The following is a 23,919-nucleotide window of genomic DNA, read 5'->3' as shown; positions in this document are numbered from 1 at the left end:
AAAACAAGACAAAAATCCACACAAAAGCAGACAAAATTGGAAAGAATTTGAATTTGTTCAAACATCTGAATCAGAAGAATGCAGGAACCACAGTTTGTTGGTATCTCATTGCTACCTATTTCTCTGTTTGGAATGGTTTTTAATTGGACTGTTACTTTTATCATTATTAAGGATAAGTCCATTTCAAGTCCATTCATGTTGCTGACACTTGTGAAGTCGTTCTGCGATGCAGTTTATCTCACTGTCTATTTTTTATATGTCACTCCGATGATAGTTTTGTAGGTGAATACACGTAGGTGAAGGTAATGAAAAGATGTTTTCAGAGCGAACAGATTCATGATTCGATACTCCGGTCATGCTGGGTACTTACTTGTCGTTTGCTATGAAATTTCAATTCACACTCACTTTCTCACCTCATTGAATCGATTCAGTGCGGTATTCTTCCCATTTTCCTACAAGAGTACTTTCAGGTAATTTTCTATGAGATACTTCAAAATATTTTTTCAAAGTTTCAGCATCCGAGCCACATCGATATATTTAATTGTAATTGCAATTTTTTCTTTTTCGATGATGACATTTGTTATCTATGGACGTGAGTTAGACACTTTATCGTATTGCAACCCCTTGTTCTGTTCCAGTTGACTGCAAATTAGAATATGATCCAACTACTTGGGTAGCATTCTACGATGTAACAATTCCAGTATGTGGATGGTATGCGTATTATGCCGATTTTCTGAAGAATGTGGTTGTTGTTCTGGCAGATGCTATCATAGATATTGTAACTTTGCTGAAAGTTCAAAAGATGAGAAGACAGTTTCGAGATGGAAAACGAGCTGATAATTATACGAAAAAAGAAACAGACTTTCTGAAACAGGTATCGAAACAAATATGTCAAATACACATAAATTTTTTCAGACATTTGGACAAGGAATCTGCTACCTGATGGGATATGCATCCTATCTGGTTGTTCCAATGAATTCTAATAAGTACGTGGCATTCTTCATGTCTCTTGTCGGCTGGGCTCTAATTGCAATGATTGATGGATTGTTTACCATTGTTTACAATTCGGAAATTCGCACGAAAATCTTGAGAAAAAAGGAAACTTTTGTTGGATCTACTGTTGTTTCCGTTAATAATTGATCTTCCTTGTAAAATATTTCAAAACTGGTATTGTGTTCTTTATTCAAAACTCTTTTCTCTATTTTTTGGTTCGTTTGATAAACTTTGATATCCAAAAAGTCTTGATTCAACCAAAATAGTTTTAAACCAATCGGGGGTAACCTAAAATCTCGAGATTTTCTTTGGTTTTTCACCCTCTTATGGTTCAGTTGATAGTTGGATTAACTTTTGACACGTTTTGATGTTTGATATGTAACTAATAATATACGGTGAATCATTTCACTTTCAGTCTAAAATTAATTCATTGAAAACACAATAGAAAACACTTCAATAGAGGCAAAACGTGGTGAGAAAACCCGTAAAAATGAAAAGTGGATCGGTTTGATTCAAACATAGATATATTCCAAAATTTGTTGATCGAAGAAAGAATTCTTTGAAAAATTGATTGGATTTTTTAAAAAAAGTGAAAGAAACGATTGGAAAAAGTAAAAAAGGTTGACCACCACATCAACGCATTAAGAAAATGACAAGAATGACGAAAAGGAAAATGAAGAAACATGGCGGCGACACGGAGAAATTGCAGAGATTATTGTGACAGGCGCACAATGAAAGACGAGATGGTTCGAGTTCTTGACGTTGGGCAGTTGGAAGAAATAGCTCACGAGCTGTCGTATCTGGAACAGGATGTTGTGGGATAGTTTTTTTTAGAGGTCTAGAACTTATAAAACCCTCGTTTCAGTTCACGAGTCATCGTTTTCTCATTTCCTTGTTAAAAATAATTCAGAAAACTCACCCAAGCATCCCTGTCTTTCAGCAAGAGTCCTAATCAGTGAGTGATTGTATCCATGCAAATCCGATAGACATCCCCGCATATAACCGTGTCGCCGCCTCCCTGAAATCCCGAATCATTGAAAAAAAAAGTGTTCAGACATCTCTCTTACCCCCAACAACATCATTGATCCTAAGAGTGACGCACATATCGGAACAATTCTTTGAATAGAGATAACTTGTGTCTAGGCTGAAATATTTCAAATTTACTTTGAAAATGTTCTTTTGGAAGATAAGATCATACCTATGTTTATCGCAATGTATGTCGAAAGCAAGTGGTTTCCGGTACAAATGTGATATGTATGGATAATGGTCTTCTAGGTATGGACTCATGCAGGAGTAACATGGTAGACGTAGCGCTGAAATATAATTTTAGTTATCACTTTGTTATTTTTATTCATTTCCGTTTTTTTCTCTCTTTTGGTTTCTGGCCGATTGTTCCCCTCGTCTTGAAGTGGTGCTCGTCCGTCCAGAATCTTGTTGAGAGCACTTCGCACTTCACCATCCCTTTTCAACATTTATCTCATTCTTTTTCTTTTCTATTATACTGATTTTTTTGGAAGTCTCCAAATGGAAAAGTCCCTCCTTTCATACATCACTTTGCGTGAGGAGCCACGAGATTTATGACCGAAGCTAGGAGAAAAAAGAGAAGCGAATCGTGGCGTTTAATTTAGAAAATGAGAATGAAAAACGGATCAGAAGACGAGCGAAATTGCAGCTTTAGGGCTCTTTTCACACTGCAATTCGATTCTCGAATTGCTTTTTTTCGTCTTTTTGGGATGAGAGTGCAAACTCGTCAGTTTCACGGTTTTTACGACATCGTCAAACTTTTTGAAGAGAAGATTCCGAGTTAATGGGTTTGATGACGTGGGTTTCAGTTCAGAAGAAAGACGAAAAATCGAGAGTTCAGCTAAGAAATGGGTTCAAAAATCAAGTTTTATCTTGATAAAAGCATAATAAAAAAGTTCAGGAGCACTTTTTGATATCTAGATGATCAGCTAAAATGTGAAGGATTGATTAGGTCATATATCCATTCCAGACATATGTAAAGTCTCGCGATTTTCAAAATACTACGTCCCAGTTTAAAAAATTTTTGTTTATTTTCGTGCTCTTTCTCCAAGTTTCCAAAAAAAAACCACGCGTGACGTTGTAGTTTGCATACTTCGTTTTTGATTGACAGATGGGAAAGGAGCAGAAAACTACCACCTAGATGAGGGAGCTTTTTTCTACTTTTTTATTTCGAGAAAATCCGAAAAGTGGAAATAGATCCTTGCACTATTCATTTAATCTTTCCATTTTCTGTCCAACAATTTCTCTCCCTTCTTCTCTATTTATCTCCTTCTTTTTTATCTCTTCTCTTGCAACTCTCCTTTTTTTCTTCTCACATACAACAATCAAATCTAATAACCGTTGGGTCGAAATTTTTCCATCGAGACAGTGAGTCAAACACAAGAGAAGGCAGACACAACGTGTACCTTCAATGGCAAAACGAGTTACTCGGGGCCACGGGTGGGCAGCTCTTGTCAGGAGGAGAATCAAAAAAAGAGAAGAAGAGAAGAGACGAAGTTATTCAATATATTGTTCAAAAGATGTTGTAGAAGGCTCTTCTGAAGTCATGATTACAAGTATACGTGAATAATACTTCAGGCCCTTTTTGCAGGAGAAACAAGTGACCGGAAGTTTTTTTGAGAAGTTACTACGAGCAACGGAAGTAAAAGTGAACAAAAAACTTTTTTTGCAGAGAGAAACTTTTAATTTCAATAGGGGAGGTACTTCAAAAAAGTACAAGGGCTTTATATTGGAAAATTATTGGGAAATGATTGAGGAAGTTTTGAGTTATTTTATGTTACAATCAGGATAGAGAAATAATGTGTTGAAATTACACCTCCATGAAAGTTAAGCTTTTGAAAATGTAAAAAGAGTAAAAATTAACTATTTCTTGCAATGTGAGTTTTTCAAATAATTCCTTCTAAAACATTAGTCGGTTAATCTAGTTTTATGTTGGAAAAAGTTCAGATTCCTGATATTTCTATTTCAGCGTTCTTTCAATCAATCCAAGACTTTTTCCTGAGCTAAGGAAATTGAAAAATCTCTCCATGATAAATGAAAACGGAAATTGTATAGCGAACCCGAAAGAAGCGGCCAACAAGATTCATTTGAGCCATTATTTTTGTAAGCATCCGATACATATTCATCATGACAGGGGCATTCGTTTTGTGTTCTCATGTTCTCTTATTCCTTCCACAAGCACCCATTTTTCTATCCTCTCGGAATAAGTTTCCTGTGTCCGTGAGAGATCCTCAAGGGAATTCTTCTCTGTTGGTCCTAGAGCAAAACGGGCGCCAAAACTAATATTGAGGAGAAAGAGAGATGGACAGATAAACTTGTTTTTGGGACGTTTCCGAGAGCACACGCCATCGTTGAGCTCGTCTCTGAAACCGAGTGCTTCTGCAGGAAAAAACAGAAGCGAGTAAATTTGAATTTCAATCCGAAATGACACGAGTTTTTCGGGCAGAAAAAGTAGGGAGAAAAACGGAGCTCATTAACTTTTTGTGCTCGAGTTGGTCCCTATTTTGGGTATTTTGGGTATTATAATGAGATAAATTTGGTAGAGCATAAAATCCGTTTTGGTATCGCCTTCTTGAAAAGCTGACTAGTTATGTGGGTGAACTAACCTAATTAGAGCACATGAAGAGGAAGAAAAATGAAAAGAACGCGAGAAAAAAAAGACTAAAAACAAAAAGAAACTAGAGAAAGAAACCGCTGAAAATAGTAGATCGTGAACTTTTGTAGGGCTTCTCCTTTTATATTGAAAAAAATCTAGACCACTCAAAAATATATGTATAAAAAATCAAGCGAAATGGTTTTTACCGTTCTTTGTTGTTTTTGACTTTTCCAGCTTGATATTGAGAGGTAACTTAAGCCTAGAAGGCAGCTCTCAGATTTCCAGAAATATTGCAAGCTCATAGAACTACTCATAGAATGCCCAGGCTTGGATTTTTCTTTGAATGTTTTTCAAAACTTTTCTGTTGACGGTCTTACTTAAACACAAATATTTTTGTTGGTTCTCTTTACAGTGGGCTGTTTTCTGTGATAGAAATTGCTAGCAATCTTCTCAAAAACATCCTCCCGCTTCCTTTCCGTTCAGGTACATATGTAGTTGAGTTCCCAAAAGAGCAACACGATTTATTTTTTATTTGGAACTGTAAACAATCCACTCTTCTCTAGTCCTTAAAAATCTAGATCAACCAGAAAACCACAGAGGGAAATCAACAATTTTCTAAATTCCCCGCGTACTCTAACGAAGATGGATAGTTCCCAGGAGTCACTAAATACGAGTGACTGAAATCGAGTAGATAGATAGAGATGCTTACCCGAATTGAAATCCGACACATTAGCAAGGAGATAAGAGACAATTTGCAAAACATCGGCCGCCATCCATCAGACACAGTTGGGCTCGATTCCACTTTTGGAAAGAGCAAAAGTGCGGAGACACCACCAAACTATGGCTGGGTCGACGGAATAACTTGATTGTTGAATTGCCAGTGACTGCGTGGAGCAAAGAGATGGAATGCAACACCACAAAAAAAAGAAAAAATAAGAATAAGAAGAAGAAGAGGAAAATGAAAAAAGTGAGTGAATGTCCAGGAAAAATATTTCTGAGACGAATGGGCAAGAAGTGGTCCAAAGCGGGAGATATAGAAGGGCGGCCTGGTCCTATGGATGAGTGACAAGTCTTGAAAGCATCTTTGCGTGTCTTTTTTGTTCACTTCTGCACTGGCGCCGAAACAGAAATAAGACAATCTGGACTCCTCAAATGGGTTTTCTGGGGCGTCTTCTTCGTATAAGGGGTACTAGATAAGATATGGAAAAGAATTAGAACTGAGAGTTTTCGAAAGAAGAAGAAGCCTCTAAAAGAGAAAGAAGAGGACGTAGAAGGCAGACTGGTTGGGAAGGGATGCCTATTGTTGGACGAGTTCCGCTGAAAGTTCCGGTTGCTCTGCACAGCTCAAAAGTATCAGTAATTCATCTTTGATGGCGAGAAGAGGGAGAGATAGAGAAACGAACGGGAACAAAGTGCATCTTCAGCAGATGATCAAACATTTTCTGAGAAGAAACGGTGCTCCATCGGACTGAGCTCGAAACTCAAAAACTCGAATTTCGAAAAGTTCTAAACAGCGAGTACTAAAGCGCCAAGCTTCCTTTGGCAGTGCTTTTTCACTTCGAATACTTTTTTCCCAGTTCCAGAAGAGCACAGTTTTGAAAAATGAGTCAAAATCATAAAAAAAAGATAATGATACCAGGTAATTAGAGAGTTCTGAGAGACCACTGCAGAAAAAGTACAGTTAGTTTTATTTCCCAAAAGTAATGATTAATTTTCATGTTATGTATTATTATAACCACTCAATTAGCTACAAGTGAGGTTGATCAGCATCATTTGCCAGCCAGAAACAAAAAAAGACGTACCAGAAAAAAAGAAAAAATAGAAGGAAATCTCGAGTCTAGGTTCACTCCAAGTTCAGAGATTTTTATCTTGTTTTTTGAATTTCAGGTTTTCGTTTTTTGTGCAATCAAAAAATGGAAAGTAGCATTTCTCAAAAAAGTAAAAAAAAAGTGTTCAATTGAGATCTACAACAAAAAAACTAGTAGTGAAAAAGGAACACTTGGACACTTGTCACAACTTTGAGATTGATGCTCTTCATGAAGCCTCATCATCTTTTCTCATAGAGAGAGAGAAAACGTTTATTCGACTGATTCGAATGATGATGATTTGAATTGAAAGAAGAAGACGTGGGGGAGCACTTTCCGTCGTGAAAATATCGGATGCCTCCTACGATTATGAAGTTAGTCAAAGTGACTGGGGGGGGGGGGGGGCATTTCTTGATATGAAAATAGGGAACGATGGGGAGCGCCGAAGATTAGCGGATTTATAAACGGATGACACGCAAAGAGGAGATGAGAAGACTGAAAGGAAAAAGAGAGAGGAATGTTTTGTTTCAGTTCTCTCTCTTGTTTATTTACTTTCACCTTAGCATCTTCCAGATTTCTTTAGAAAATATGGAATAAGTTTGTGTTATGAGTGGATCCAGGGTGACACTATTCGTATTATGGGAGAATGAGAGAACCTCGTTCGGATTGTTGTCAGAGAACCTTGTTTTCTGATCCAAATGACTTTTGAACAGACATGTCTGTCAGCAAGTTACAAAGGGCAAGCTTAAATTTTAGACTTTTAGAGTATGATTGAACTAATTTAGGGTTTTTTTCTCACTGTTTTAGACGTACTCAAATATTTCTGATTCTGATTTAGAGTTCGATAGATTTAGACAGGATGTTCACTAGATGATTTCTGTCGAAGGTGATGATTTCATGAAAACTCACTAGAGCTATATGAGTCTCATAATTGAGATTCTTGGCTGACTTTCCCACAGTTCCATGCACTAATCCCTTTGAGAACCCAAAAACCTTGCCTACCTGCATCGTCGGGAGCCGCCGGATCATGAACATTCGCTAGAATAAACGAGAAGAGTTTGGTGAACTGGGAGGTCATCGGGCATCCCGACAAACGGTGACTGACTGTTCCACGTGCACCGTTCTTCTTCTTCTTCTCCCTTCACCGCCGGAATACAGATTCAAATACCAGCAACAGCTTCAGGGAGCAAGTAGTTGCCTGTTTTGGGTTGAGCCGGTGCGTCGTCGCCGACGACGTGGAGGACGTGAGAAGTGGGCGGAGACTTCTTCGTTTTCCCGTCGACAAGGCGGGGTCTAACGCGCTTCTGCGCAATGCCAATTTCGAGGTAGACGAGGCGAGAAAACGAAGAGGACGGAGCTGCCCGGGGGATGCTGCTCCATACATGCTTACGAGGAAACACATGCACACAAGGACAAAATGATGGGGCCCATCCGTATAAGCGCCAGCGCCTTCTGTGCACACGGGGTCCCACAAATATTTGGGCATGAAGAAACACAAGAGGCCTCTCCTTTCGCTTTTCTTTATTCTTCGTTGTCGCTCTGTGTTTTTGTGTGACGATACTTGAATCCAATTCTTGAAGATCTTTTCCCTTCACTACTTTTCGTCTTCTTTTCATGGCCAACAAAAACTTGGAGAAGCGTCGTGAAGTGGGCTCAACAAGGAGTGCAATGAATCATTCAAAACAAATTTTTATCTGGATCATCTAGTCTTTCAGACGTATTGGAACGAAGAAAGTCTCACTATCAGTAGGAAGTAGGAGTTCCGACATTACGTTGAGCATCAGCTGTTCATTTCCTAGTAAGCTGGTTCTGAGCGATTGAGAAAGTGTCTGAACAGAGATCTCCAAAGAATGAGAGTCAATTTCATTCAACCCATAAGCACAGAACCGAATAGACAGTTTAGATTTTCAGATTCCTAGTGTTTCTAGGATGCTGACATTTATCTATTACTTTTGAAACGTGTCTCACAATCTTTTTGTAAAATTTGAAAAATATGCAAGTTGTGAGCAAGCCTAGACGTTGAACTCTCTGTTTCATCAAAAGTATAACCATCTTGTCAACCAAACTCTCAAAACTTCCAGACAATTCCACCCTTCCTTCCCATTTTCTATGACTCACATCGTACATAAAACTCATTGCCCACTATAGTAAAAGTCAGAAGAAACCACGTCAGCCCGTCCACCGGAATAATCAAATGATCCCCCTTGAGAAGCAGGAATTGCGGTCTAATTTAACTCGTTGTTTTGTTTCACACATCGATGAAGCTAATCACTTTTCTCGTCGTCACAACTTAAATTAGCTTTCAGTCTCGATTTCTTCCTCTTTTCTCAAATTGTTTTTCAGTCTTTTATTGTTGTTTTTTTTCTGTTTTCCCATTTGTTGAACATGACCTATTTTCTTTCAAAAAGTAGTCATACTACTCTCAACTCGAAGTGTCACTTGAACATGTAACCGGTGATAAATAAAATATTGAAAAAGGTTCGTCGAGAGGACCTTTCAAGAAAAACATTCGGTGCCTCCCTTTTTGGGCCGACGCTAATAAATTTGGCCTCGGGGAGCAATTTCAAGAAGTGAAAAACCGCTTTCAACACGGATTTAGGCTCACTACGTTTACCCGTCGCCGCCAATCGGAAATTCATGAAATCGGAAACATGAGCGGGCTGAGAAAAAAGACGGAAATAATAGAGAAGTAAAAATGACAAAAGGAGTTATGTTAGAGTTCGAAAAGGTGAAAATGAAAAGTTTTGACGTGTGGTGGAAGCTCGGTTCGAGAGTGGAAAACTCAAGAACAGTTGGGAGAAAAGGGTACTTGAAAAGTTTGAAAATTGAGTTGAGGAATCAGTTTTAGAGCTACAAACTGTGTATCCAAAACACAAAATACCAGTAGACCAAAGCTGAACCCATTTAAGTTATTGAAATTATTTCTAATTATCAAATGAGAGATTTAAAATAATTGGAATCGATTGACCTGAGAATTAGTTTCTCAAAACATATGTTACCTAATCAGTATACAAAACATCTCCAACTTTGAAACATTCGTTTCCGAGTTTCCAAAAGTAACTGGTACACTGTAACTGACGGGAAGCTGGTCTCCGAAAGTTTCTAATTTGATATTCTAGATGTTTATCAGTTTGAAATTCTCTTCATCTAGTTTGTATCATAACCTCTGACATTCAATTTTGACAAGAGGAGAACGTTCCAAACTTCATTCATAAAAATGATTCGTACATCTTTTTTCTGAGATTTGGGTGTTTATCGAGTTTTTGGACACCATTTGAATCAATAATATAAAATCAACCTTTTTTTTTTCAAAAATTGGTTTTGCCTCATATTAGGCTCGAAAGCATCTTTTTAGTTGTTTCTCAAGATTTTCCTGCTATCTTGAATTTTGTTTGTGACTTTTTTCAAATTTCAATTGCTAATCACTTCTCAATTTCTTTATCGATAAACAATATAATATATCCATATACAATTTAGCTTGCAGATCATCCAGACAATGTTTCTTTCAGATAATCTAGATTATGTTTCAAAAAACGATAATAATCTGCTAAACTTCCACTGTATTAACTTCAAATTTTATTCCTACCGGAAACTATCAGACTCCCCGCCCTCACTTGCTCTATTTCTGTCGTTCATGAATTTTTCATCTGAGTTCCGCCCGCCTACAATTAAATGATCTAATTGACTCTCTCCAACTTACAATAAATTCTCCATCTTTGTTGTGGATGCTGATCTTTCCAATACTCTTGATTTGACTTCTCACGTGCCGCCAATCCAACAGTATTCCAGAAAAGAAGAAGTCGGAAAAGAAGGCTTACGGAACTTTGACTCAAATGTATCAATCGCATTTTCATCTGGAATTCTGGAATTAAAGTTTGAGTTTTATGATTGGAAACATACTAATTGGAAAAACAGAAAATATTCGAAATACGGAAGTTTTCAGCTTGAACTCGACTGAAAGCAGAAACCTGAAATCATGGAACTTATGAGCCAGACGTACCTCAAGACAACGACCGTACGAAAACGGGGGAAAAAGAGAATTTCAGCAAATTAGGAATGACCTGGGTTTTTTGAACTGTTATAGTAACACGAAGAAACTATACAATTATGGAAAAATGGGCAAAAAAGGAGAGCTGTAAAAGTCTAAAGTCAAGAAAAGACAAGTAAAAGAAAGGCGTGAAAGAGTGTGAGTAACACGATTAGGGGCATCGTCGTCGGGATAGAATATGTGATAGTAATTGCGGGAGGCGGCGGAAAACGAAGGAATCACGGGTAAGTAACACAAAAAGAGAAGATTCTTCTTTCTTAGATTCTTTTATTTGAATTAACGTATAATTGGACCAACAGTACTATTCAAATAAGACTTTTAAGGTGACAATTAATACAAAAAGTGGGAAGAATAGAAGAAGAAAAAGAAACAGACGACCTGGTTTTGGACTTGACAGGAAATGGTCAAAACTAGGTATCTCGTGACTGGAGAAGAAGTGAAAGAAACCCAATTTCCGAATAATTTGAAAGACAAGGTGAGACTGCATCCGGTGGATTCAGCAGGGATCGGTGATAATTCCGGGGAAAATGCAACATTAAAAATAGAGATATGTGAAGAGTAGTATTTGTGAGTTTCTAGTTTAGATGGAATTTGAACTAACAATTGGATTTCAAATGATTCATATTTATAATCCAACCAAAAATGTCAGCATGTTAAGATCTAGAAGGGAAGTTTCGGAGCTCACAAAAACTTTATACGCAGAGTTTCGGTCATGAATTTTGGAATTCTGATGCAGTATCAAATTAAATTCGCAGGCTGGTTCAGAATTTTCATGATGTTAGTTTTCAACCATATGCTCTGATTTCAAATATTTTTTAACCATTCTCCAGCCAGGGTTGGCAAATTCCGGGTCGGGCCGGGCCGGGCCGACTGAAAAATTTTCCTCGGCCCGGCCCGGCGCGGCTCCTGTAGAAATTTGAATTTTTTTTTTGATTTTTTTTGCAAAAAAGTGGATTTTTCGACTGTGTTTTAGAACATCGGTAAAAGTCTTAGAGTACGAGAAATTTTGACTTTTTTTAAATGAAAATTTTGCAGAAATTTGTGAAAAAATGGTACACATTTTTTGAATCCGGGCCAACTGGGCCGGGCCGGGCCGGAAGAATTTTTTGTCAGCCCGACCCGGCCCGGAATTTCCCAACCCTGTCTCCAGCTCTAGTCTATAAAACCCTCGTCTGTGAGTCGATCTCCTCAAAAATGATGTACTAAAATTTCAGTAGATGGTCTGGGAACTTGTAAAAACATCATGACATTCTGGTTTCAAAGAAACATTTGTAGATTAGAATTGCATGTCTCACAATTAATTTTGGTTTTAAAAATTCCGTTAGAATTAGATATGTTCTACTTCTTTGAACTTTGAAACATGTTAACCTTTGAGACTTTCAAAATCTGTACAACCTAATCCACAACTTGATCTACAAACAACGAAAACAATCCACATTTTTGCAACAAAAGGTGGCGAAGGTTACAAACAAAAAGCTTTAGCTGGGAGAGCTGTAAATAGCAACTAGTCGAAACAATGGAAGTGAGTAAAAGGGTGTAAACAATGAAGGGGCCCAACACCTTCTTATCTTCGTTTTTCAATCATTTAATTAAATTTAAATTCAACGATTTGAATGGAAAGAGATGAGAAAACAGAGAGAAGGGAACGTAGGAGAGAAGTGGCTGAAGTGAAGTTGTGAAGTCGAAACTGAATAACTTGCTTCGCATTTCTTCCTTCACCTTTAGGTTCCAATAATTGTCGTTTTAAAGCAACAAAAGAAAAGAAGAAGCAAAAACGGAAAAATGGAGCACAGAAATGCATGACCTCGAATGAAAGAAGCAGACAAATAAAAGAAGAAGGAGCAAGAGGTAAAGGGCCATTTAATACAAAGAGAGTAGGCGAGTCAAAAGGTGGCAAAAAGGCTGTGATGGCAGAAATACATGGTGGTAAACCAATTGTCGAATCGAACAGCACAAATTAGAAAACAAGGTTCGAGTTGAAAAGTGACGCCTTGGTTATTGAATAACGGATGCAGTTCGGATGGAGAAGAACGATGAGAAAAATGGAGATGATAGGATTAGGTTAGAGGGTGGATAACAGAATTAACGTTTGTTTTTTGGTTTGGAATCAGGAATCCAGAAATAAGGTCGGATAAGGAACGGAATAATTGAGTATTTAGGTTTTTGGTCATGATTTTTGAAACGAAAAAAAAAAGAAATAATGGAAGTTTTCAGACGAAATCTGTATCATTGGAACACTGTCGGAGTGAGGGATTCTGGACATGTTGCTAGCTATCCAGGAGTCTCCACTTGGTTTAAAAGAGAAAGACACTTTCAAAAATTGGAACTTTCTGAAAAACTGATAAGGAAAGTTGATTCAAAAAGTATTACGAAAATGTTAAGAAAACAAAATGTTGTAAATAATGGTAAAATAAAAATATATGAAAACATTTTTTCTCGGATCTTGTAGGTGCATCTGCAATCCAGCCACCTTACAAAAAACAGATTTGAAAAATACAAAGCATTCGATCATTTCAACAAAATACCACCTTTTTTGACAAAGAGAGGATGTAAAAATCGGATGTAAAGAAATCTTGTATCACGGCATCATGTTTTACAGAATCGCGTGCGTAACAATAGTAAAAAGAAGATTGGAAGACACGCCTTTTCTTTAGAAGAGCAGTAAATCAGTATAGGAGTCTCCTCACTCTTTACGTCCGCACCTTCCCTAATTTACATTAGAAAATAGAAGAGGTGCTGTGAGATGTCACATTAGTGAATTAACGAGTAAGAAAGGAAGAAAAAGAGGAAGAAGAAGAGCAGAAGAGGTGTCCACTTCTTCTTCTTCTACTTCATTCGATTTTCAGAGGTAGAACATATCGAAACGAAAAGAAGAAGAAGAACACAGAAATATTCTTGTATATCAGAGTTGGAGTTGTTCATATTTGATGAGTATTACGTGTATTATTCTCTCTCTCTCTCTTTTCAAATCTGTTACAGAGATATATTTTCTTTCTTCTTTTCTCTCCGGAGAGAATGAAAAGAATGGGCGATTCGGATGATAACAACAAGAAGATTATGATCGATGGTGGGTTCCACAAAGAGGTTTGTGACAAATTGTTGTAAAATAAGTTGACAAGGAGGAGGATGAAATATGAGTGATAATTTTGAAACATAAAGAATGGCAGAAGAACAGAAACATAGGTAAATAGGTGAATTCAGACCCCGGAAACTTGAAACACCATTCACTAAAAATCCTAAATCTACAGTACAGCGTTCCCTATTAACTATTCGGTTTCAAAACATTCCAGAATCAAAAACTGAAAATTCCGCACATCTGCAAGTACAATGAGCAAGTTCTGGAACAGTCTGAAGAGTTATTCTAAGCCCTCGATTTGAATCAGTTTAAAGAAAAAAACTGATGCAAATCCTCCACTTTATAAGATAATCTCAGACCAAAAATCTTCTTAGGATTTACTTTTTGAAGATCAGTTCTGAAAAATAGAAGAGCTAGAAAGAAACTTCCCAAAGTGAGGCACCACTTTCAAAACTGATGAGTTTCTTTCTGTCTAGAATAGGTCAACAGATGGTCATACTCAGATTTTTCAACTGCTTCTTTTTGAGTTCTTCCGGTTGGTCCCCACGGAGAGCTCATAAATACTAAAACTGAGCTGTGGTGAAAAGAAAGATGGGACCGGCCGTGTGCTGGTTCTCCTCCCTTTCCGTTCAAAATGAAGAATGACCCAAGGATTAGAATCATTTTGACACATTTGAGAAAGAAACCGCTAGGCAAACTGAGAAAAAGGGTATCCTCTCATGGTGAGAAGGGCACACATTTTTATTATACCTGACTTTGTCCACTGGGAATTCGACAAAAAGGACCAGTGGCAGAAAAAAGAGAAGACCAAAGTATTTCGAATGTTTTTTCCGTGTCTCTATCCTAAAAAACTGAAAATAAGTTCGATGGAACTGAGCGTGGCAGATGCTCATCACGACTTGAAGTCGACGTGTCGCGACAACAGCGGAAACGATTTGGTCGCGCCTCCTCTCGTCCTCAACCACGACGACTCCGAGTTGGAAAAAGAAGGAGCAGTTCATTCACACTTCTAATGAAACACTGCTCCTCTTCTCTTCTCGCATCCTGCTCAGCTACAACAAAATTGAATTTGAGCCAACCGAGCGCCTCGGGGCTATAAAAAAGATTAGGTTGGGAGGGATGTATGGATGGATGGATAAAACGAAAGACTTCTGATCTTGAAAAGATGGCTCACTTTGGGGGAGATGACAAGCAATTTTGATGTACAGGAGAGACTAGAAAGCATATGTTTTTTGGAACTCTAAGTGACAGCTCAGATTGGAGCATTGCTCTCAAAACGTCAGATAAATCTAAAGAAGTAAAACGTGAAGAGAAAACTGCACTCAGGTTTAACCCGTTCAAAATCAATGGTGATCAGGCGCACTTCTATCATAACAGAACTCGAGTTCTCGAAAAACTACCTGAAAACTTTCTAAAAAGACAATCAAAAGTACGAAAAAGATCACTCAGAAATGGCAAGATCGCCTTTTCTTTCTTCTTCCAAACTGCTTAATTGAACAAATTAGATTGCGTTGAGCTGTGGTGAGACGCAGACTCATAAATCAACTTCCCGTCTCAATCCTGTCGTATTTTCCTCTTTTTTCTTCATGGCTAGGAATAGTTATCACTTAATTCCGACCGGATTAGGAGCAGAAGGATGTGTGACATGACGTGTTGAGTGGTTTTGAACGGCATTCGGGATTAGTCGGTCAACGAGAAATTGATGAGACTAAGAGATGGGTGAAGGTGGATTTGTGTGACATCTACATAGAAGTAGTTTGCAAGGATCAAACGCATTTCGTTTCTTGAAAAACGTTTATGTTCTGAACACTTCCAAAAAGTTTTTAGTACCCGAGAGATGTTTGATGCAAAGGGAACACGTACAAAACCCGTTCTTATCTCATCTTCAGAAATGTTTCAGAAATCGGTTTACAGCTTTACGTAGGTTTATGACACAAAACACACATGACTTTGGAATAAATGAACCTTCAGAACCATTTGTTCATCGGATGCATCGAATCGGGAAGTTCTTTTTCATCAATGACAGTCGGCAACACATTCAAACAGAAATTTCGGCTCTTATTTTGTATTTTTAGAACTTGTAGTGATACTCGATTTTGAAAATAAATTGGTGTATAAATCTGAAAGTAGCACACTATCAGCTTGATATCCTTATTCTGACAATTCTAAAAATGCAAATTCTGACTACTGATAACTATTCTAATTCAGACAGCCTGAATTGAGGATTCTGGGAAAAGAACGTTATAGCCCCTTCAACTTTTGTAGGTAAGTTTTGAGGGAAACAATTTATTCTCGCCCGAAGCCTGAAAACGTCATTGAGTTTTTTTTTGAAATCAAGAAAAAAAACTATCACTTTTTTGAAAAATGAAATTGAAATTTCATAACTTATTAAGAGGATAGTTTTTCTTGCTTCTCGTTTTTTTTACTTTCTAGAAAAAACTGCGTATGATCAGCCTCAATATAGTTTTAATCCCGCCAAACTATATTCTTTTTCCCCATTCATCATCATTGTCATATCTCTCCAGATCCTGAAATCATCATCATTCCATGTCATTCTTATTTTCTCTTTCTTCCTTTTATTCCCCTTTTCATCTGTTACTCACTGCTTTTCATGTTTTATAGTTTCGACATCTATTGAATGTCCCTCCTCTGCAAACTATTGAGTTTCAATTTTGTTCTTGATCTTTGCGAATTTATGAATAAGCATTTTTATGGTTTCTGACCGCGCCCTCCTCAATTCTTTATTTTTGATATTTTTACCGAATTGAAAGAAAGAGAGAAATGAAGCCCTCATATCACGAACACTACGACATTTTGTGTATTTTGTGTGTAGGACACACCTCTTTCTCTCTTCCACACTTTGTGCTCCCGTCCTGCATTGTTTTTACATTGACTTCCATGAGTTGCAGTCTTTTTTTTTTAAATTAAATTAATTCCTGGTATTCGTTCAAATGGATCAGTCAAGGTCGGATTTCATTCGATTTCGTTTTCGATGTAATTAAATCAAAACTACAACATAGAATCGTGTTCCGTGCCCTTTCGATGACTCTTCTATGACTGTCCTTCACGTGTTTCCGACATGATGAAAGGTGTTTTTCCATCATTTTTCAAGTGTCCACATATACTTTTCTTCCCAACTGACTCATTTTCGGAACAAACTCTTCCCACCTCCCCACGCACCGTTTCCTATTCTTCTTCATCTCAAAAGTATCTTCTTGTTTGTCTTTTTCCAACTTACTCATTTCGTTTTTTCTGTTGGACACTACAAAATACGACGACCCTGCATTTACCTAAGAGGTGACGTGGCAGAATGCCTGAGCACGTGAAATTAAGTGATCACACCCGACCTGCTATCACTCTAATCAGTGTGCTCAGAGTGTTTGACTACGATTGTATGTGGTTGTATAGCAGATCTGTTTGTTTTTAACTGACAGCAAAATAGAGCACAGTCTACCAGGAATGTCTAGGAGCAGATGTTTCATTTGGTGATGTTATGAACAGGGATTACGGTAGCTTTTCCCAGTTTTCAAACAGTGTTGTTTTGGCTTCAAACACTTAGCCCTGGTTTTTGACAGAGACTACGATATATTCAGAGATCACGAATCATATCAATTCGTAAGATCACCAACAGATCCGGGAACGAAGTCCGAAGTACACGAAGAAGCCATAGCGGATCAAATCTTGCAAACCCGAAAACAAACACAATCATATATAGAAAAAAAACAACAACAAATGAAATTGAATCACAAAAAGCACAGAAAACTTGTGTGTATTAATCTCCTCCCTCTTCCTTCCTCTCGTTTTCTATCCACTTTATTTTTCAATCGTTTTTCTTTTTTCTTTCCATTCCTAAGTCTCGTTTCCTACAGACACTATCTTGTTTGTGGTGGTCTCTCTCACGTGTTCTTCCTCTCTCAACCCGCCGTCCATACTTTGATTTCGGCGGGTTTGTACGTGAGAGAAATAGAGTGTGTCTCTAACATTTATGTGATGTGCTTTTTTATCGATTCATCGCACTATATTTTGTAGTCTCCTCATTCAGTTTTCTGTCTAAACCACACCTCCTTTCTCCACCTCCTCTGATTTCTTTTTTCTTTCAAATCCGATCTATCTCAATTTATTTCGTTTTGATTCAATTCACTCCTCTCTCATTCTTCTAATCCTACAATATACTTCTTTTTCAGATGTCTCCACATCCATGTTTCGTCTGTAATTCACCTGCCAACGAATGTCATTTTGGATCGAAATCTCAAATTTGCAGGTAATCAATTTCACCCATTTCTCACTTCTGTTTCCTATCAAAAACGTGACTTTTCGTGTAGATTTGATTGGAAGATCGTGAAACAAGACACTTGTCAGAGGGGCCGCTATCATAGTTTGTAGCCGGTCTGTGAACACAAAAGACGATAGTGTAGGAGAGAGAGAAACGAGGGAAATGAGATCAAAAACTTATCTCTTACTACGAAAAAAACCCATCGGGAAACGGAAACTACGATAAAACACAATAATACAGTACGATTAACATCTGAACAGACAGAAAAACACAGATTTTTGTACTTAAAATGTTCAATTTTCAGAGCATGCTCCGCCTTCTTCCGTCGGTACGTTCTCTCCCCAAAGTCTGCTATCAAATGTAGGAGGGATAAATCTTGCAGAATCAATTTCAGTATGAGTTTCAAAAAAATCCATTGAAAAATATCCCCATCTATTTCAGAAGACCCAAAAATCTGTCGATTCTGTCGAATGGAACGGTGTATTCTAGCAGGAATGAAAACGACGGCTGTTCAACCGCCACGAGAAAAATATAGTGAAGATAAAGGCGATTCGGAAACCAGTTCCTGCTACAGTGGTGTAAGCCCTTATGACGTGGCAATACTAAAAATCAATGCGTTTTTTGTAGAGTCCATACACTTATGAAGTTCAAAGTTGTTCAACTGATATTCCACGTCTTCATCGATTGAGTGTACATTTTAAAAATTTGGAGAATGTTCGGAAGTTAGAGTTTCAAAATCAAGAGCCACCAAAGTCAAGAAATATGGTGGAGCTCATTGAGATTTTAAGAAAAGATATAAGATTAGTATCTACTTTTGTGGAAGGAGCTTATCCAGAGCTGGGGAGAATGGGAAAATTAGAGAGGGTAAGTGACACCTCAAATTATGAAAGATGAAAACCTTATAATTATGTTTTCAGAAACTTCTATTCCTGAACTTCTTCATCAAATACATGTTAGTTGAGCCTCCATTCCTCGGATTGGCTGCTGGAAGACAAGAAATGGTTCTACCAAATGGAGATCATTATGATGAAGATGTTGGCAGATTTTACTCGTTTATGAATGTAGAGGCGCTGACTGGAAATCCACCAGAAACGTAAGAGTTCACCTGTCTGAATTTCAAATATTTAGATTACATTTTCCAGGTATTTCAAGCCATACTGGGATGAATATAAGCGAACCGTGATTGATGACGTGTGGTTTTTGAAGCCCGATGTTTACGAATTCCTCACAGTTTCTGGGTTGATCCTTTGGGACACTGGTGAGTAACAGTACCCGAAACTGTGACTGATGAGTCATCTCAAGTTCAAACAATTGTTTTTGTGATTTCAGGTCTCGATGGACTCACTGATCAAGGTGTTGAAGTATGTCGGGCTATGCGAGAAAAACTGGTTAGCGAGATCCATTTCTACTACAAAAACGTGAAGAAAGTAGAGGATCCATGTCTGAGACTCGGTCAAATTATGATGTTACTCTCTTCTGTTCAAAAATCATTCGGAAAATATCAAGAAGAACTTCAGATGTGTGGATTCTTTGAGATTTACAAGAACTTGGATCCAGAGACGTGTCAGATTATAAATGATTCATTGCAACTGTGATTATCACATTGATTTCCATTATCATTTCATATTTCATTCATGCCTTTTCTTGCCATTAATGAATTTTTAAAATCATTGAATTTCTTGAATCTGGAAAAGGGATCAATCGGTTTATACAAACATCATAACAATTTTTCAGTTTGAATTAATTAAAAACAGCAAGTTCACCTGTCCGAGACTATCGCTGCCTTCGTCTCTTTTTCTCTTCAAACAATCGATGTATGATACCACTCGTCTCCCGTTTTGTTCTCTCGACCACTCATTTTCAGTTGTCTGTTTTCATTTTTTTCAAGTTTTTTTAAAACAGTTTTCACTTTGAAGTTCTCCGAAATGGAACAAATTTGTCTGGTATGTACTGCAGTATCTACTGAACCCCATTATGGTGCAGATGTGTGTCGGTGAGTAAATTAATGAATTGAGAAGAAGAGATATAGTCTTTTGATCTCAACGACTGTTTATCGCGCAACTTTTTGATGTTCTTCTTGTTTTCAAGGACATCGAATAGACTTTTGATAGACTTTTCTAGTCAACAACATAGTGTGAAACACCTATTACAAATAACAATTTTTTAAACTTTTGTTTTCAAAAAAATAATTTCTTCTTTTCTTGTTTGGGATCAGAAGAAAAACATTACCTTTGTACTAATTCATACAAACAAACCAAAAAGTTTCCATTTGCATTTTTTCTCTTATCAATTCCCTCTGATGGCATCATCTTTCCAAAAAAGTGATACATTTCCAGAGCATGTGCTGCCTTTTTCCGTCGTCGTGTGTTTTCCCGGTTTCCAGCGAAATGTGATCAAGTTGGCACATGTGAAATCACCAGTAACTCAATTTGGTCTTATGATTTTCGAGTTAATCGAATCGTTGCAGGTGAACGTGAAGTGAGACAATGTAAAGCGTGTCGAATGGAGAAATGTTTGAAGATTGGAATGCAGGTGTCGAGTAAGTAATTTATAGTATTTGTCAGAGATCATTGAAATTGATTCAGATGTACAAAATAAACGAGACAAACATGACAATGAGAAGATTTTTGGGAACAGGAGATCTGAGTTATCAGAGAAATCATTGGCACCCGCATGCTATTCAAAAGTGAATGTTCTTCCGTTGGAACTGCAATGCTCTTCCTCTTCTTCTGACTACGATTACAATAGTATGCGTCTAAAATCTCTTCATTTGAATTTCACGGAAATGCTACAGTTGAGAAAACGAATATTTCCAAGAAGACGAGTCACTAGATCTCTTCATCATGCTGAAGCTTTAACTATATTCAGAAAGGATGTGAAACTTGCTGCTGACTGGATCAACAACACTTTTCCAGAACTCTCGCAATGCCTGGAACCCTCTCAGCAGAAGATTCTTTTTAGAAATTTCTATTTGAAATGGACAGTGTTTGAACCTGCGTATCTAGCTGTTCTTCTTGGTAAGCCTGGCACAAACTTCAGTCGAGCCAGTCACAAAATTTCAGGAAAACCAAACACGTATCACCTGCCAACTGGAGATATTGTTGACGAAGTTGGCATATACTACACACGTCATTTAGGAACTCCTCCGTCGTATAGCTTGGATGAAGTATCGAGGTTTGATGAGTGGAGTGACATTCAAGAAATATTGAGAATGATTTCAGAATATTTTCTCCATATTGGACGGATTTTCGGAATACACTTGTCGACCCAGTGATAGATGCAAAACTGTCGATTCATGAGTTCCTTCTCTTATGTTCGATATGTCTTTTTGATGTTGGATTAGATGGACAATCAGAAGAATGTATTCAGTTCTGCCAGAAAGCTCGACAAGAACTGTTTCGAGAACTGAATGTAGTATGCAAGCACTTGTGTGAATCAACTAAATCGTCGGAGAATTCCTGCTTTCGGTTTGCTCAGAATATGTTGTTACTTCCTTCAATTCAAAGAGGAATCGATGTTTTTGAGGAGGAATTACAGTTGGGAGGATTGTACAAATTGATATCAACTAGCACAGATGATTGGTATGCAATGGTCGATGGGCCGAGTTTTGAGAAAAAGGAACTGAAAGTTAATAATTTATAAATAAATGAAACTTTTTGTTGAATATACTGCAGTTTTGAAATTATCCGAGTCATCACCACAGGTATCAAATTACAAGGCATACAAACTTATGATTTCTGATTATACACACACAGGTCACGGTTTTTCTACCGAGTTCAAGAATAGGTAGAACGCACACGATTTCGTGCAAAAAGTGAGACACAACACTTTTTATTTTATTTCTTCAGGTAAAATAGGGAAGCTACAAAGCTATCATGTTTTTGAGCACAGGCTGAATTCACTTTGGAAACGAATGACTCAAAAATCATAATAACAAACTCATTTTCCGAAAATATCCCTGTTTGGCAGATTTTTGGAAAACTCAAAGTATAATATGATCTTTTTAAAAAGTGACACATATCACTTTTTGTTTTAATTGTTCAGATGAAGTAGAGAAGTTTTATTCAATGAGATACTGGCAGGTGTACAAAGCTGTCATGTGAAAGAAAAATAGAAGGGACATCTAATAATTAAAAACCCTTTATAACTGATTGTCGACCAGAGTGATTGTTGAAGCTTCGGTAGTGAATGGTCGATATGAAGACTCACTATCCTCACATCTCTCTCCGATATGTCCTTTTGGACAATCATTGCATTCGATTCTATTGGAGACTGTGTTGTATGAGCACTCCCCATTTTTTCTGAAAATGAAAAAAAAGAAACTTTAATCTTTTGGTGCTGTATACTCACGGGCATGGACACTTGGTACACTCTCGTCCTTTCGTTGGATCTCCGAAATACCCCACATCACAAAGCTCGCAATGATCTCCAACAGTGTTGTTCTCACACTCTTGACATACTCCATCAATGCATTCACTCGCATGATTATGGCAGAAACATTGCAGATCCAAAGCAACTGAGCAGTTCCCAGATTTGTCTAATCGTAAATCATCAGGGCATTTTTCGCATTGATATCCAACTGTTCCACCTGTACAGTTTTGACAAACAAAAGTTTTTGGATCGCAAGAATCGGACCGTCCATTACAGTAACAACTTCCATCATAATCCAGATAGATTCGCTTGCAAATTGAAAGAGATTCACTGAAATGAATTCTTATAATTCAGTTTCCTTCAATTAAAAAAGGAACTAACTCAATTCGTTTTTGGTGTGCCAACTCTCCGGCCTCTGCAATTTCGTAGTGTTTCACGAACAAAAGTGCCGCTGTATGATGACTACTTCCGGCACCACCAGCCACTCTCAAATCCTCTATATCCTGCAAAAATGCATTTCATTCTCCCATCCGAATTCCAATCATTCACCTCAGCCAATTGGTCTCCCAAATGATGGGCGATAAACTTTCGACAGCCAAGAGTGATGACCTCGTCCGCTTCGTCTTTCGCATCGCCACTTGCTTTATTGAAAAACTCGTAAAGCTGTGAGAAAAAAAAAGAAAATGATGGGAACAAGAGTGACGTATGAATGGGAACCTACCTTTTCATATACTTGAGAATCGTTCACATCTGGATCCTGAATCATTTCCGCAATTCTGAATCTTTGAGATGGAGAGAGCCAAGACATGAGATCAGCTTGTTCAATGGGCAAGAGACGGTAGATTTTACGACAAAATTGACCGTAGTGCTCTAGAAAAAATGAGAACTTTGAATAATTGAAAATAAAATAAATATGTTACCTGCTGTTAGTTGGTCCTCTTCATTTTTCAAATATCCAATAATTTGTTGATATTTATTCCAGATATGCTCAACTTGTTCACTATCCTGTACCATAGCCTCCAACTGGGTGAAACTGTCGTTTCCAATAATTGCTAGAAGACTTTCGTTACAGTACTTCATGAATTTTCTGATAAAATCACAGTCAATGATTGATCAGAGATTTTGGAATAACTCACGAATCATATTTAACTCTAATCGATTTTCTCAAATGATAATATTGGTCTCCAATCGTGTTCATTAAATCCCAGGGGGAGTTTTTCGATTTTTCTCTTTTCTGTTTCAGAATCACGTTTTTATGTCGTGGAGTCTGCCATAAGAGCATGTCCGGAGAGAAAGGAGTTGGCTCACGAGCAATAGTCCTGCTGATAGTTGAACGACGGACTCTGTATGGCTTGGAAGCAAAAAATTCAGAAAGAAGTTCTTGACGTCGTTTTTCAGGAATTCCGTGGAGATGTTGGTGAAGCTATAATTGTAAATGATAGACTAATGAACAGTTACAAAACCGAAAACTCACTCCTTTCTCAATCAAATCAACTCGTTTTGTTTTATCCATAAGCATGTGAAGTTGATGGATTTGGTCTTCGTCGAGAAGGTCACTCAAACTGTTCTTTGTCGTCAGCCGACTTCCCATTTTGACATATTCCTTATACTTTTCAATATTGTCCAAACAGGAATCAAGGCAATCGACACTTTCAGGAAAACTGTCAACTGCCAAATCGAGTGCTGCTTCTCGAAACTGATCGAACTTTGAATTCATCAGGAAATGATCTAGTG

General features: G+C 37.6%; 5 protein-coding genes across 5 annotated transcripts; 3 read left to right on the top strand and 2 right to left on the bottom strand.

Moving 5' to 3' along the window:
- Positions 1-336: 336 nt before the first annotated feature.
- On the top strand, positions 337-1,140 carry GCK72_018054 (uncharacterized protein; the record flags this gene model as incomplete). Its single annotated transcript, XM_053732368.1, has 4 exons — positions 337-470; positions 516-592; positions 639-778; positions 916-1,140. The coding sequence occupies 4 exons, from the start codon at positions 337-339 to the stop codon at positions 1,138-1,140; spliced, it is 576 nt and encodes a 191-aa protein (XP_053581281.1).
- Positions 1,141-1,626: 486 nt separating this feature from the next.
- On the bottom strand, positions 1,627-10,271 carry GCK72_018053 (uncharacterized protein; the record flags this gene model as incomplete). Its single annotated transcript, XM_053732367.1, has 5 exons — positions 1,627-1,793; positions 1,913-2,011; positions 2,061-2,137; positions 2,192-2,306; positions 10,118-10,271. 5 exons carry the CDS (start codon positions 10,269-10,271, stop codon positions 1,627-1,629), a joined length of 612 nt encoding a protein of 203 aa, XP_053581280.1.
- A 7,454-nt stretch (positions 10,272-17,725) lies between these two features.
- Positions 17,726-19,409, top strand: GCK72_018052 (uncharacterized protein; the record flags this gene model as incomplete). Its single annotated transcript, XM_003114242.2, has 7 exons — positions 17,726-17,802; positions 18,119-18,207; positions 18,256-18,392; positions 18,442-18,678; positions 18,732-18,907; positions 18,957-19,072; positions 19,144-19,409. The coding sequence occupies 7 exons, from the start codon at positions 17,726-17,728 to the stop codon at positions 19,407-19,409; spliced, it is 1,098 nt and encodes a 365-aa protein (XP_003114290.2).
- A 330-nt stretch (positions 19,410-19,739) lies between these two features.
- GCK72_018051 (uncharacterized protein) lies at positions 19,740-21,456 on the top strand (the record flags this gene model as incomplete). The annotated part of the gene is made up of 6 exons (XM_053732366.1): positions 19,740-19,807; positions 20,151-20,233; positions 20,282-20,353; positions 20,400-20,831; positions 20,877-20,988; positions 21,036-21,456. 6 exons carry the CDS (start codon positions 19,740-19,742, stop codon positions 21,454-21,456), a joined length of 1,188 nt encoding a protein of 395 aa, XP_053581279.1.
- A 499-nt stretch (positions 21,457-21,955) lies between these two features.
- On the bottom strand, positions 21,956-23,902 carry GCK72_018050 (uncharacterized protein; the record flags this gene model as incomplete). Its single annotated transcript, XM_003114058.2, has 8 exons — positions 21,956-22,115; positions 22,165-22,515; positions 22,567-22,688; positions 22,735-22,848; positions 22,907-23,055; positions 23,106-23,272; positions 23,322-23,608; positions 23,660-23,902. 8 exons carry the CDS (start codon positions 23,900-23,902, stop codon positions 21,956-21,958), a joined length of 1,593 nt encoding a protein of 530 aa, XP_003114106.2.
- Between the last annotated feature and the right edge of the window lie 17 nt (positions 23,903-23,919).

This window comes from Caenorhabditis remanei, chromosome V, assembly GCF_010183535.1.
Source record: "Caenorhabditis remanei strain PX506 chromosome V, whole genome shotgun sequence".
NCBI classification, from domain to species: domain Eukaryota; kingdom Metazoa; phylum Nematoda; class Chromadorea; order Rhabditida; family Rhabditidae; genus Caenorhabditis; species Caenorhabditis remanei.
This window is presented reverse-complemented; position numbering and strand designations above follow the sequence as displayed.